This window comes from Cinclus cinclus, chromosome 8 (assembly GCF_963662255.1).
Source record: "Cinclus cinclus chromosome 8, bCinCin1.1, whole genome shotgun sequence".
Classification (NCBI taxonomy): Eukaryota; Metazoa; Chordata; class Aves; order Passeriformes; family Cinclidae; genus Cinclus; species Cinclus cinclus.
In genome coordinates, this window is record NC_085053.1 from 10,032,372 (window position 1) to 10,046,614 (window position 14,243).

General features: G+C 42.6%; 1 protein-coding gene across 2 annotated transcripts in view; it reads left to right on the forward strand.

Moving 5' to 3' along the window:
- The first annotated feature begins 234 nt into the window (after positions 1-234).
- VAV3 (vav guanine nucleotide exchange factor 3) overlaps positions 235-14,243 on the forward strand; it is a 150,297-nt gene continuing 136,288 nt past the window's right edge. For both annotated transcript variants that reach the window (XM_062497230.1, XM_062497231.1), the window contains exon 1: positions 235-475. In XM_062497230.1, the coding sequence (XP_062353214.1) occupies positions 272-475 (204 nt within the window). In that variant the 5' untranslated portion in view covers positions 235-271. The remainder of the gene's footprint in view (positions 476-14,243) is intronic.

Genomic DNA, 14,243 nt, shown 5'->3' on the forward strand with positions numbered 1-14,243 from the left:
GCCTTCAGAGCTGCGCCTCGTGTGTCGCAGGTGCTGTGTTTAAGGCATCATCGGGCGAGCAGACGAGACGAGAGCGCATTCACACACCGCCCTTCGGAGCTGCCCGGCGCGGGTGGCGGCGGGGCCGGGCCGGGCCGGGCTGGGCGGGCGAGGGGCGGTGGGAGCCGCCGGAGCCGCCTCCCGGGGCGGGCCGGGCCGGGCCGGCAGCGGCGGTGACGGGAGGGCGCAGCGGGGGCCGCCGCGGCCGCAGCATCGCGGCGCGGTGGCGGGGATGGAGCCCTGGAAGCAGTGCGGGCAGTGGCTGATCAGCTGCAAGGTGCTGCCGCCCAACCACCGGGTGACCTGGGACACGGCGCAGGTCTTCGACCTGGCGCAGACGCTGCGCGACGGCGTCCTGCTCTGCCAGCTGCTCAACAACCTCCGCAGCCACTCCATCAACCTCAAGGAGATCAACCTGCGCCCTCAGATGTCCCAGGTGAGGCCGCTCTCCCCTGCCCGCGGTCCCTGCCCGTGTCCTCGCCCTCCGGGCTGTGCTCAGGATCTCGGCGTGCTTTGCCGTGCGGCGGCGCGCAGCGGGACCCGCGGGAGCGGGATGTGCCCCCGGCTGCAGCCCGGGGCCTCCGCGCCTGCAGGGCGGCGAGGAGAGCCAGAGCCGGAGCCAGAGCCGGAGCCAGAGCCGGAGCCAGAGCCGGAGCCGGGTACCTTCCCTGCTCTCTGCGGCCACCCGGCCCGGGCTCGGCGCGTCCCGTCCCGGGCGCCCGGTTCAGGGCGCAGCTGCAGCGCCGGGCCGGCGGCTCCCGAAAGCTCCGTGAAGACTCTTCTCCCGCAAAGGGAGGCGGCTCGGGAGGGAGCCCCCGGGCCCGTCACGGGATGCCCGTGCTAAGGACGAGTTCCCCCTGTAGTCCCAGGGTCAGCGATTTGAAATCTATGTGCGTTGCTGTTGAATGTGAGCGGGGTACAAATGAAACGACCTCTTCTAGCGCTCCTGGGGTCGTTGGTGGGGAGGGAGGGCGGCGGAGGCCGGGCCGGGGGGGGAGCTGAGCCCGCCCGGAGCGGCCAAGGCAGGGCAGGGGCTGCGGGAAGCGGCGGGTGAAGTCCCCTGATAGCGCCGGTCAGCTGCCGCTCCCAGCTCTTCTGACTGACGGAGTTGAATGGAGAAGACTTGGTAGTAATGAGAAATCGTGATCTTGATGGCTGGTTGACTGTGTAGTACTATTTTTTTTTTTTTTAATTCAGGCCCTTTTATTTTTGGCTTTTTAAAAGTTGATGTTTGGAATCATTATTTAATGCCTAAACGTAATTCCTAATTCAGCCCTGTTTTAAATGTGATTTTTAGTTTGGACTGATGTTTTGTTACTGTGACTCATAAAGTTGGTTTCAGATATAGAGATAAGGTTATATTAATAATTCAAGAAGAGACTATATATACTTGACTTCCTGTCACTGCTTCATGTACACCTATGCCTCGGCAGAGATGGTGGCAGCCAAGTCGGTGTTGCCTGGAAGGAAACTAACTAACTTCTGAGCCTGTCATGTGTCTTTAAACATTGAGAAACAGATACATTGTACATTTCAGTGTTGTGGTTCTCTTTTTGATTTATGGTAACACAAATTGCCATTCACATTTAGCGTGCTGGCAAAAAGCAGTAAAGAGAATTACAGTACTTTGTCTGTGTCTCTGTCAGTGTTTGCTTACAAACCCAGTTATTTTATTTCTTATTAATTATATCTTTTAGCTATGTCTTTTCAGCTATGTCTTGCTACTAAGGTGGTGTTTTGTGGAAGCTCAGAGTGCAGAAAGGAAAAATGTACTTCAGCTAGTTAGAGTCAAGGCTCTGAGACTCTTGCACTAGATGTGAATGGTACAAAGGCTATCTTCGTGTACTTGAGAGCTCAAGTGCCTGCTTGAATGACATGCTGAGGCAATACTTCATATGAGTGATGGAGCACAAAGGGTGGGCTTCTCTGAGTGGGAGAAATTCAGTTAAAATTTTTCTCTGCGCCATTGCAACTTGTGACTTTCAGCACTTGCTAGACCAGAGCCTTGGTTTGTGTTTGTTTAATTTTAATGAACTAGAAATGTGTCATCATGTTACACAGTGTTTTTGAGATGGCTGAGTCTAGATTAATGTTGATTATCTGGTCCACTATTACTTAATTTTATTTTTGATTAATTAAAACCATGGTGGTTTCCTTCTGTCTACTAAATTTAAGTTATCAAAATGCTGTGTCTTCTTTGTTAGTGGTTTTGGGAATCCAGATTAATATTTATTTCTCTAAGTATGTTTGAACTATGGTATTCCTGAGATATCTGCACTCCACAGTGCTGCAGACTGCTCTCTGCAGTGATGCATTTCTCTGCCCTATACAGATTTTACCCTTTAAACAAAGGGACCTGTTGCTGGATCAAAATCTATAATGGACAACTCTACATAGTGTTGAATTTACTGGGACTGTTACCTTTGTGTTCTGCAAGCTCAAGATTTGGTGATCTTAGGGAAGTTCTGTGGTGTTTTTGAAAAACAGACACCCTTTCTGCTAGAAATGATCACTCAAATGTAAATCTCAAAAAATATTGAAATTTAAATTCTGCTAGTTGCTTGTAATTTGTGACTGAGACTGTAAAGAGCTTGTAGTGATAACTTCTGGAGAAGACTCAATGGATGAGATCTGCTTGGAGTGGTGCCCTAAGCTGTGAATTTTGTCAGAATAGTACTTGTCAGTAAACTAATACTGCATCATAGTAGATTTTGCTATGTTATAAAGTTGCTGTATCATAGGATCTTGGGGTCTTCTAGAAACACTAGCTAGCTCACCTTTCCTTGTGGGGTAATGAGTTACAGTCACTGGGGGCAGAGCAGGGCTGGCATTAGAATGGAAATTGCCTTGGCCACTGACTTGCAGTCTGCCTGAAACTGCTGATGTGCTTGTACTGCTTAGCTGAGCTGTTTGAACTTCATATGGCCCTTATCCCTCATCTTCTAGAGCTGAGCTGCAGTTCCTGTACCCTCTGATCTGATGTTTTCTTCCACTAGGTCTTAGAATGGTTCAGTGGACTCTTACTGCACAGTTTTTGATCAATACAGAGACTAAGGGTGGATGGAGGCTTTGTGAATGGGCCTCATTGAGGGCAGACTGTTCGATTTTGGCCTTGTCTTTGTCTCTTACTGCAGTTGATGTTTGTCAGGCCTTTATGAACCAAGTTTTCATGTCTTGGGGGCTACTTACAAATGCAGCAGCTCCAAAGAACAGGAAGGTGAGAGGTGGTGCCTCAGGCAGACCTGGGAGTAGGTGTCAGTTGTCTGATGCAAGTATCAAGTCTTTTCCATTTTGTTGCATATTTATTTTTTCAGAATAAATGTGGCAGATCACACATCAGTGATGCTCGTCAGCTTTGCCCGGTAGTCCTTGGTAACCCCTTTTTATAAGCCACATCAAAAGTGTGGAGGATTGTGACTGATGCTGAGGTGCCAGATGCTGCTTTTTGGTGCAGCCTGATTCAAACAGGAGCACTGTTGCTTTGCCAGGGCAGGAGTAGAAACAGAGATTGATGATGCTGAGCATTGCAACACAAACTTGCCTGACCAAATAGCACGGGGTCTGTTTTATGGGCTGGCTAGCACGGGGAACCACATGCCTTTGTCCCATCACCAGCCATGCACCTTATGTCTCAGCTGTTCTTGTGGGTGGGCTGATTGTGTTTTAGATCTGTGGATTCTGCCCCTTTACCTTTTTGGAGATAATGCTTGTGTAAGAGAGAGTTCTCAGTGTCTTTAGGCTGTCAAACATTGAGGTTTGAACCTTTGAATGCTGGCTATTTTCATCTGTATTACTGTATGTTTATGAAAATATGTATATTTGGGTAGAGGAAGTTGTCCTTTGAAGAACAGAAGCTGATTCAGTCACTTAGACTTTCCAGAAAGTGAGCCTCAGATGTTAAAAGTATAAATCTTGCATATATAAAAGCTGAGCAGCATTGAGCCTTTCTCTTCTGGATTGCCAGCTCAGTGCTGCCAGGCTCCTGTCTGAGAAGCTGGTGTGTCTTGGTGTGAGATCCCCTGTGAAAAATTCCAGATGGGCTTTGTATGAGGTTGGAAATTCAGGTTCAGGGACATGCATGTCCAGGATTTATTTATTTATTTATTTTTCTTTGAACAGAACAGGAAAATGTTGGTTCTGTTAAGAGCTCTTGTGTCAAGCCTGAAACTTGCTTTGCTGTTTGAACTCCCACGAGCTAACAACTTGAGTTACTTCAACCTGTGTATATGTCATCAGAAAAGGAAATGTAAGAGATTGATCAAGTAATACCTTTTGGCCTTTAAGTGCAGGGGAGCCTGCCTGATTCAGTTAGCATTGTGGAAGTGGTTTTACTGCAGGCGTCAAACACTGTAGCTCCTGAGACTGGAGCTAGAAGAGGGAATGTGCTAAATGAGTAAGGGAGGTGTGGCTGGTGTGTTGCAGGGTTCCCCTGAAGTGGAGCATCAGTCCCTGGTGACAATGAGACAGAGGATGGAGCACTGAAGCTCAGAGTTTGTGTCTTCAGAGCTGTTCACTCTAGTCATTCACTTGCCTCAGATGCTGCCTCTTGGCCAATGTAGGCTGATGAAAGTAGTAAGAATAGAAGTGACCCATAACAGAAAGTACTAATCCTGATGTTTAATCATCATCAGACAAGAACTTAACTAATTTATCACCAGAAATGTAAAACCTAAACCAGTGGATTATAATGGATTTGCAGAAGATGTCATCTGTTTAATGCTTATCTTTTATCTTTAATACTTTGCAAGCTAGTTTTGAAATGGTTTTTGCAAAGCATTTAGTTAACTTGTGAGAGATTGCTAAACAGGAAAACAGCACTTAATGCAATACTGGCATAGGAGTTTACCTAAAGGGGATGTTGACATAGATTAAATATTAAAAATAACTATTTCCTATTATTCTAATAAAAATAAACAAAATATCCCTCACTTAGTATTAAAAGTTCAAATACTTTCTAATTTTAGGGAGTTACTTTTTTTGGTGTGACCATATTGTCCAAAGGAAGTTGGTTATCTTTGTCATCCGTGTTGTTTTTTGGTGTGGTGACAGATCTTTTGTGCTGGAGTTTATTTTTCTTGGTTCCAGTGGTATCAGGTAGTCTCAGGATGTGGGTGTGCTGAGTGAGACAAACCTCTGTGTTTCCTCTGATCCTGCCTTGGGCTTGGAGCTTCTCCATTCCCCCCAGCTGACAACCCTGATCTGCTGCCCTGAGAGTGCAGCCTCTCTGTAAGTTCCCTGCAGGTGCTTACAGGTATGCTGTGTTTTCTTGTTATGTTAGGTGCTAGGAAGTGCCACAAAGATACATTTAGATTAATACAGTTTTTCTGAAACGGTAAAACTTCTTGGGCTTGAACAAGAGTCTAGAAACTGGTTCAGTTTTTGTCAGTGTAGACACAAGAGAAGTATTTAACTGCCCCATATTCTTGAATTATTTCAATCTTACTGTATGTTCACATACATTTAAAATAATTCAGTATTTAAAAAAATTTAAAATATTGAAAAAAATAACCTTTTAGCTTTTCAAATTTTTTCAAATTTTGTTCAATCTCTTTGCTCACTTGCTGGTACTTCAGTCCACTTAACATTTTTACTGCATTTAACTTTATTTCCATGATTAATTTAAATGAAAACTATATTTGCTGTGAGATATATTATCCAGAAAAGGTATATTTATCCATTTGTACATATGCATCCCTTATATGTGTTGGACTTGATAAAATATTTTGAACAAATTTGTTCAAAGTAAAACCTTAATGACCTCAGTTTTGTTCTAGGAAAAGACTGATGAAAAAGTAGTGACCTGGTTTTTCTAGGTAATTCTTCCTGCCTTAAGAAGGTGAAGAAATTAGCTCTTGAAAACTGATGTAATGATCTTAATTGATTCACATTGGTTCTATTTTGTCAGGGGGAAAGGAAAACTGTAGTTTTACTCCATGGTGAAGCTTATATTACATGTTTCATGTGTGTAAAGTTATTAAATGCAGCATAGGCATCTTGCCAAGGGGTGTCTCAAATGTTCCCTTCTGCACAAAATTTTGGTGTGCTGGCAGCTGCACAAAATTTTGGTGTGCTGGCAGCTGCACAAAATTTTGGTGTGCTGGTTTCTCACAGAGGCTGTAGCATCTGCCAGCAGAGGATGATATAAATTTGTGTTTGTAGGGCCTGCTGCTGTGTCATGTGGGAAAAGAGAGGTTTTTTTCTGAGTCTTGTCTGACACAAGTGGGAGACCTGTGATAGTGGCAAGTTGAATGACTGCTTATGAAAAGAAACCAATCAAAAGAGTTAAAGAAGAGAGATATGTATATAAAAAGTAGGAACATATAATCAAGGGAAGCAGTATTAACTAGAGAGAATGGTCATAAGTTAGGAAGCTGGCTTGGAAAGGGCATCAGCCAGCAAGACACTTAAGAATTTTGATATTTATTGCAAGGTAGGTACAGAAAACCAATCTTGGGTATGTGTTACTCTTTAGTGTGCTATTCTTTAATGATAAAGGATAGTGGCTTTACAACAGAGACTGGCATGCCAGCAATAATATTGTGCTTCCTTAGGCCTGTGGGGTGCAGGAGGTTGTTTGCCAGGCTGCAGCACTGCACATCAGGCTGGGTTAGCAAAAACAGCAGTACCGTGTGTGCTTTGGGGAGATGGAGGGTCTTGGTTTTCTCACGTGCATCTCTTTCTGTTCCCCTTCGAAGGTCATAAGGGTTGATGAAGTCATAGTTGTAAAGAAGGAAATACAGAGGGTAAGGAGAGAAAGGGCTGCCAAGAGAGAGAGGCAAGGCAGATGCCAGGGGTGAGGAGCACACCCTGCGGGGAATGTGGTGTGCATCCAGCCTGGCCGTGCCAGCAGGGAGCTGGTTTGCACTGGTGTGGGTTTTGGGGAGCAGGGTTAACTGGGAGCAGCAGCTGGTGAAGGCGCAGGCACAAAGGGCTGCCGGAGTGTGGTTTGATATTGGTTGAATAGAGGAGACCCTTCTGCTAAGGTAGTGTTGTCTCCCTGACAGGTAACTGACCCAGAGGGGACTAGGACAAGTAGGACAAGTGCTGTGGCTGCAAAGGAAAGCCGCTGGGGTGTGCTGCCACATGCCAGGAGAGAGGGCAGCAGCTGTGCAGAGTGTGTCACTGCCTGGAGCAGGCAGGGAAGTCCTGGCTTGTGCTCTGATTGTGTGGGTATCCGACTACAGAGGAATATGCATTGTTTTATTAGATCACTGACTGTTTTGTCTTCTTTAAGTTTTGCTTATATAGAGGTGTCAGTTTTTGAACTCATTCCCCCAATACTAAAATTGTACCTCTAGTTCTTTAAAGACCAAACTGAACAAAATCCCCCATCCAAAACCTTGGATTTTTTCTTTTCATTTCTGTTGCTGTGGAACAGCATTGCAGTACATCCACATCATTCCATAATGCTTCATAGCGGTGTTTAGTACTGCCTAGCGTTGTATTATGTCAGTATTTCAAAAATTCAATTTCACAGAGAAGTATGAATTGATATGCAGTTTATCAAATGGCTATTAATTTCTTCCCCTGCACTTTTTAGTGTACTTGGCATCTTCTGGAGCTACCTTTTCTTTCCTCTTATGTTGCATTGACAAGTTGTGTTTAAGACTTGAAGCATTGTGAAAAATACCAGCTGTTTGCCAAGACTTATGATGTGTAAAATGCAATTTGAACTGACATCTGTATAGAAAGGCTTTGAATTTTTATATTTAAGAGAAGGATGTTCTCCCAAAGCTCAGTGAATGCTATTGGCTTCAGTTTACCACACTGTCAAGTGAGAATATGTCTTTTGGAAAAATATCGGTCAATAGCCCTTTCTGTCATCCTACACTAAATGTCAGTAGTGGATGACTAGTAGGATATTTGTTTCTTTGTATATTCATAACCTGAAACATTAGAGACAAATTGTGTGCTACAGAGGTACTGTAGCAATTTGTATAAAAGCCACTCATGTATGGTTCAGCTGTTACTGCAATCCAAAATATTTTTGGCCTTTACTTTCATTCAGGATTTTATTTTATAATTGGTTTATAGGTATTCAGTTAATCTGTCAGTACTTACTTTTTTGCTCATTCTATCCCTGAAACTTATTTTAAATCATATAGAGGTCATAGTATGATTGCCTTGCAGAAACAAAACTAAAAAAACCTAAAGAAACAAAGACATTGCTATAATCAAATACTTTCTGAAAAAAACTCCAACCAACCCAAACCAAAAACACCCAACAAAGCAAGGCATTTTTTAAAGTGTATTTTTAACTGGTAAAGCTTAGCAGAACAGGATGATTTGTATTTCCAAAATCCTTAGATATGCCCTTTAATCCTTGGTACCATCAAATTTACCTATTTGTTTCTGAGCTGTATAATGGTATGTGCTGTATAATCTATACTTAGGCTATTTTGTACCATTGTTTGTTCCTTTATTTACACTCTTTCTATATGGAAAGAAGCCTGAGAGGCAACTAAAATAGAATGATTAGAACTTGGCCCTTAAAGTCTTAATTGTCAAAGCAGTCTGACTATTGTGCAGAAAATTTTATACATTAAAAAATGAACATTATTTTGCTTGCAAACACTCAAAACTAAGGTACTGTAATAATTACAACATCATCATAGCTTGTATAAATCCTTGTTCTCTGCTTGCATGTTAGCTGCCAAGATTTAAATTGTACTTATCTGCTCCAGTGACTGACTTCAAATGCCCATCAACTACTGCCTCATGTAGCAGTGATGCCTTGCATCAGCTGATAAAAGGCCATGAGGACCATGGTGTTTTTCCCTCTGAATTGCTCAGGATCTAAGAGGAAGGATGTCTGATTCCAGCACAGAGAAGGTTAAAGGCAGATGGAGAACCACACCTCTGCATTAATGTCCCCTCAGATTTTAAGTGTCTCTGGAAGGAGTATGGAGATGGCATAGAGCTACCTTGTGAATTGCAACTTGAAGTGAACACTCATTAATCCCGTTTATCTCTGTAGGATTTAGATCAAGATTTGAATTTCTTTTTTTCTGGAAGATAAGTAGAGTGTAGGAAACACCAGAGAGAATGTTGAAACTATTGCTATTGCCTGCGGCATCTTTCACTCTCAAAATAGAAAGAGTGAGACTCCCTGAAGTGCCCTTGCAGGCTGCTGCCTTTGGGCTTATGGTCAGTTGATGTGTGCTTGGTTGAAAAGGGATTTCTGCCAAGCTTTTAAAACCTAGCTTATATTGTGGCAGCTATTTTGAAAACCTCTTCAAACCTCTTCGAGCTACTTTGTGGCTCAAGTTTTGCATTTTGCAGTAGTACCAGTTTTGCTAAATTGTGTGAAGTTGTGTGCAGAAATATTTAGGTTTCACTTTGTCTTAATGGTTTACCCTCCACGTGTGCATACAAAGAGATGTAGGGTGTCAGGTTGGATCACATTCTCTTCTGAACTGGGAAGTTCTTATTTTTAAACGTTGTTGAAAATTTCTGCTGAGCTTTGATTTCCCACTTTACTTTTTTTTTTGGGGTGGGTGGGGGGGTTGTGTGTGTATGGGTCTTGCTTAGCTTTTTGGATGCTTGATGTGAAGTAACAGTTTTTGGGCTATACCCCAGAGGGTTTGTTTGGGATGCATCTTAGTGGTGCTTAGTTTGACTGAGTTCTTAGAGCATTTTTAAAAGTGCATAACACGATAAATTAAATCTTAAGTGGTCTTTAACAGGTCTATAATGTCCTGAGGTTTTATGGGAGTCCTAAGTAGGGTTAACTTGAGCCATTTTGTTTTGACTTCTGCCTGTCCAGATCTTTTTCTCCGTCACAAGGAGGGCAGTGCACATTTACCCACCACCATTCATTGATGTTAATCACTACAAGTAGCTATGAGAAAGTTATTCAGGGTCTGTGTTCATTCAGTTTGCATTTGTGGTTGGCAGCCCTGAATATGGTGATGCATCTTTTCTGTGGATTGTGCTGAGGCCGCTGGTTTCACTGCAAGTGTGCTGAACAGATGGCACTCTTTGTAAAGCTGAGGTTTAACTCCCCAGTTGTTCTCAGCAATGCCTTCGAGCAGTATTGCTTGTTTGAAGGACTGTACCTCAAAGTGCTGGTAGCTACTGGTGCTGTGCTGGTGCAGGTTTTATTAAGCTCTAATGAAGTGACTTCTATAATCCTTGGAATGCCTCTATATTTGTGTCATAGCCCTATAGTTTCCCTTTCTGCTGAAGACCCTGGTAAAATGTTTAGCTGAGCTGACAGGCTTTGCTGCCTGGGCCATTTATCTGTTCATGTAGAGAGTGATGGGAGAGTGTGGATGTAGGGCGAGATGGGCCATGCTGCATAAAGGGTGGGCTGCACTCCATGAGAAGCTCACTGGAACGTATTTCAAATTTGTGTGTCTTCTCAGCTATAATTGCTCAGATTCATAGACCCCTAGGGAATCTGCTTAATTTAAACTGCTTTCTCTTTTCTGAGAATGTAGGTTTTTGTAGCTTGAAAGCCACGTGACATTTTTTTCAAGAGCATAAGCTCTGACAATATTAATGTAATGTGAATTATTCTCTAGTGTTAAAAATACCTGCTATGAAGTTTTAAAAACATACATAACTTAAAGAAATTGTAATTTTTTTTCCCCATGGCCAATGGGAGAAATATTGGAAAACAACAACTATTTAAGAAGTCCTGAAACAAGGACTGTATTATGTAACCCTGTCTCTTAGCACACCTCACTAGAAATAGCATGGGGAGTGGATCCTTCCATCAGTAGTACTACAGTAATAGTGAGTGCACTTGGCCTCTGCTTAGCAGCAAAGAAAGGCTTACATGTTCGGGGCAAAATTGTTGTCTTGGTGGGGTTTGTCTGTGTACTTCTTCTAAAGGTAATTGTTATATTAATTAAGGACTTCTTTCTGGTGCAGAACCTGTGTCATTTGCATACAATGGAATGTTTTTTTTTTTAAATGCTTGTCCAAATTTGTGGCCTAAAATGCAGGACCACAACTATATTTTGCTAAATGTTTAGGTTTGGAAATAACGCCTAAGTGATGTATCTTTTAATGCCATTCAGAAACAAGTCATTTCATCTGATGTTGTGTCTAATCTAAAACTCATGGTGAAGCAATTCAGCAGGACAATTAGCCCTGAAAATGTAATTCTTGTGAGATGTTCTTAAAACTATTTGGAAAATAAATGTGGTAGTAGTCAGCCTTTCCTGTTTTGTGCTGAAGAGCATTGAAGTTTGACATCAAAATTCAGTCTTTCAATCAAGTAATATTAAAGTTTTATGAACTTAAAATGCCTTTTATCTTCATTTGGAAGAATAGTAGAATCTGAACTGTTAGGGTTTCTGTAGAATATTTCGTTTTCCTCATAGGTTTGCTAGTGACAACCTTTTCCCAATCTTCTCTGTTTCTCACATTACTCAGGTGACTTGATCTCACCAATCAGAAATGCAGATTGCTCTGTGATTGATAAGAAGCACTGCTGTGATGGGTCTGGGGTTTTACAAATTATTAGTTTTCCCCACCTTTCCTTCTTGTCTGTAATTCTCATTCATTTTGACTCGTGTGTTCTGCAGCTTGTGCTTGTGCTCTGTCCTCTCAAACTGGTCTGCGTTACTTTCACCTTCTACATTTGCCTTCCCCTCCCACTTGTGTTTTCTTTTCCTGCCAGTGCATCTGTTTCCTCTTTCACTTCTTTCCTGATGCTCTTTCTTCTGTCCAACTGTTTCCCCTGTGCTGTTGTCTTTACTGTTCCTGTTGGCTTCATCCCTCTGCAGATTGTCAGAAATCTGTTTCCTGTGTGGAAAAGAGCACGTCTCCTCCGGAAGCTGCATGGATGAGTGTGTTGGGCACGAAGGCTCTGGTGGAAATTATACTTTTAGGACCAGTGAAAATGGGATTCAAGGGACCAGACACAATGCTTGACCAGCAATCTCAAGCTAGGCTGTTTTAAACTGCTTTTCAGTGACTACTTTTGGTAAATGGTGTTTGCTTAGCTTTTCCTTGCTATTTAAAAAAAATTTCTGCTGCCTTCCTGTTGCAGTCAGAGCTTTGCAACAGATGTGAGGGTGTCCCCAAAGTTGTTTTGCTGCTTTGCTCCAAATCACTCTGGTGGAGCAATGAGGATAAAAGGTAGTGCTGGCAGCCTGCAGGGTGGATCAGATGGGAAAGTTGTTCTTTTCAAAGGCAGAAGCACTTGATTCCTGCCCTTGTCACCAACCTCTGGAGGTTTGTGCCACCATGCCAGTGCTTAAGCAATATTATTCTGTGGTTGTGTCCTGAGGGAGCAGTTGGGGATGGGAATGGTAGTTATTTTTAACCACTTCTCAGATTGATTTTTAGGGATTTTCTTGCAAGGCAGAAATAGCCAGTCCTGATAGCTGGTACATGCATCCTGCATCTCCTTTGTGTTGGACATCAGTCTCAGTAGTTTCTGTCTTTCCAGTGAGTTCACTCACTCTTCAGAGGCTGATCACCTGATAATTATATTTCTGCTTCCCAGACTCGTACTCCAAGTGAAATAGCCACTACACTGAGGATCTGTATTGTGAGATACAAGCTGCTACACGATGATGTCCATGACAGCAAATAGTTTGTTTCTTCAGGTTTCTGCAGTTTTGCTTGTTTGCTCTCTGTGGATGGACATGGCCTTCATAGGCCTTGTATAATTCAAGGAAGTTGCAGGCAGAGAAGTGGGTGATGCCCAGCTGGTTGTTCAATGGAAATGGATGTGCTGCCAATGAAAGCCTTAGCAAGGTCAAGTATCAGTGGCCAATAACTGTTCTGCAAGTGTGCACCTTTTGTCTTGGTTTGTTGTTTGTTGTCTTGGTCACGTTATTTCTGTGCTTGAGGCTGAAGCAGTTCAATGTTAGCATTTGGGAATTATTTTTCAAAGGTTCTCATGGGACCAGATGAAATTTTTTTCATGCAGTTCCTTGGTTTAATGGAGAACATACATTTGAAGAGTAATTTTTGTCGTACTTGTCCCTTTATGCTGCTGATGTTATGGTTTTGTATAATTTGAAGTACTAGAGCAGCTTTAAACTGTTTGTTTCATGATGAGCTACTGATGAGAACTTCATCCAGGTCAATGATTTTTGTACTTTAGTATTGGATCTTAATCCAGGTCAGTGATTTTTCTACTTTGATATTGGATCTTTCATACCTTGTGAATAATTTGCCTCAGATACCCTTTCAGAACTGAAATGTGCTGCTCTGAGGAAGTGGCTTTTGCTTAGTTTTCTATCATGCTTTCCTCATCAAAGTTACCATTGTGAAGTCTAGCCTGCTCTTTTATGCTTCCTTTAACTGTATGTAATTGTGAGAATGACTTTAACTAGGGAAATTCCTTTTAAAATGTGTTCTACTCTAGTTTAGTCATATTCTTTTTCCAATCATTATGATTTCTCTGTATTTTCTTACCACTTACTAGTCTCTGAAGTGGAAAATAAACTAGGGATCTTGAGAGGCTATAGATTTCACTGGAGAGACACGTGATGAGCAAAGAATTTGTATGTAGTGTTTTTTTCTCTCCCTGGACTGGCTTTGAAATGGGTATTTTTTTTTTAATACAAACTTTTAAGTTTGCATAACAGAAGTCACTGACAAAAAGTTATTTCCATATTATCTTAGGAGGTCCTTGGATTTCCTATGCATGTTCTTCAGTGCATACTATTGCATACAAGAAATTACCACATTTAGCAGACAGTAACTTGACTTGTTTTGATAGATGAGGAAATGGGGCAGTTGACTTTTTGCTAGCTCTCTGCAGCTGTCAAAAAAATTAATCAGAAATACACTTGAGTGGTAAGGCATACTGGTATTGAAAACAGAATGTCATTTGAACCAGTTTATTGTTCCCCAGCCATCCTTAGAGTCATTTTCCCTGTGAATTGCAAGGAGCAGCCTTGTCCAAACTTCACGTTGTGTTTATTGATGGTAGGATGGGTGTCTTGATGGCTGTGTGAGTACCTTGTGTCTCCTCCAGAGAGAAAGAGAGAGCGCTTCTTTCTGCCCTGAGGAGACGCTCCAAGCAGGTGGGAATTCGTGGGCAGAGAGGCCATGGAGAGTTTGTCAGCATTTGTGTGGAGGTGTTTGTGTCCTGCTTGGGTCCTTTTGGGGTGGCCCCTTGCTGGTAGCAGATCTGGATGGGTTTGGTAGAGCCCCGAGTCACGTTCAGAGGATCAGTTTGGTCAGTTGTGTGTGGCACAGCTGTTTTCAGCTGCGGAACAATGAGTCACAAA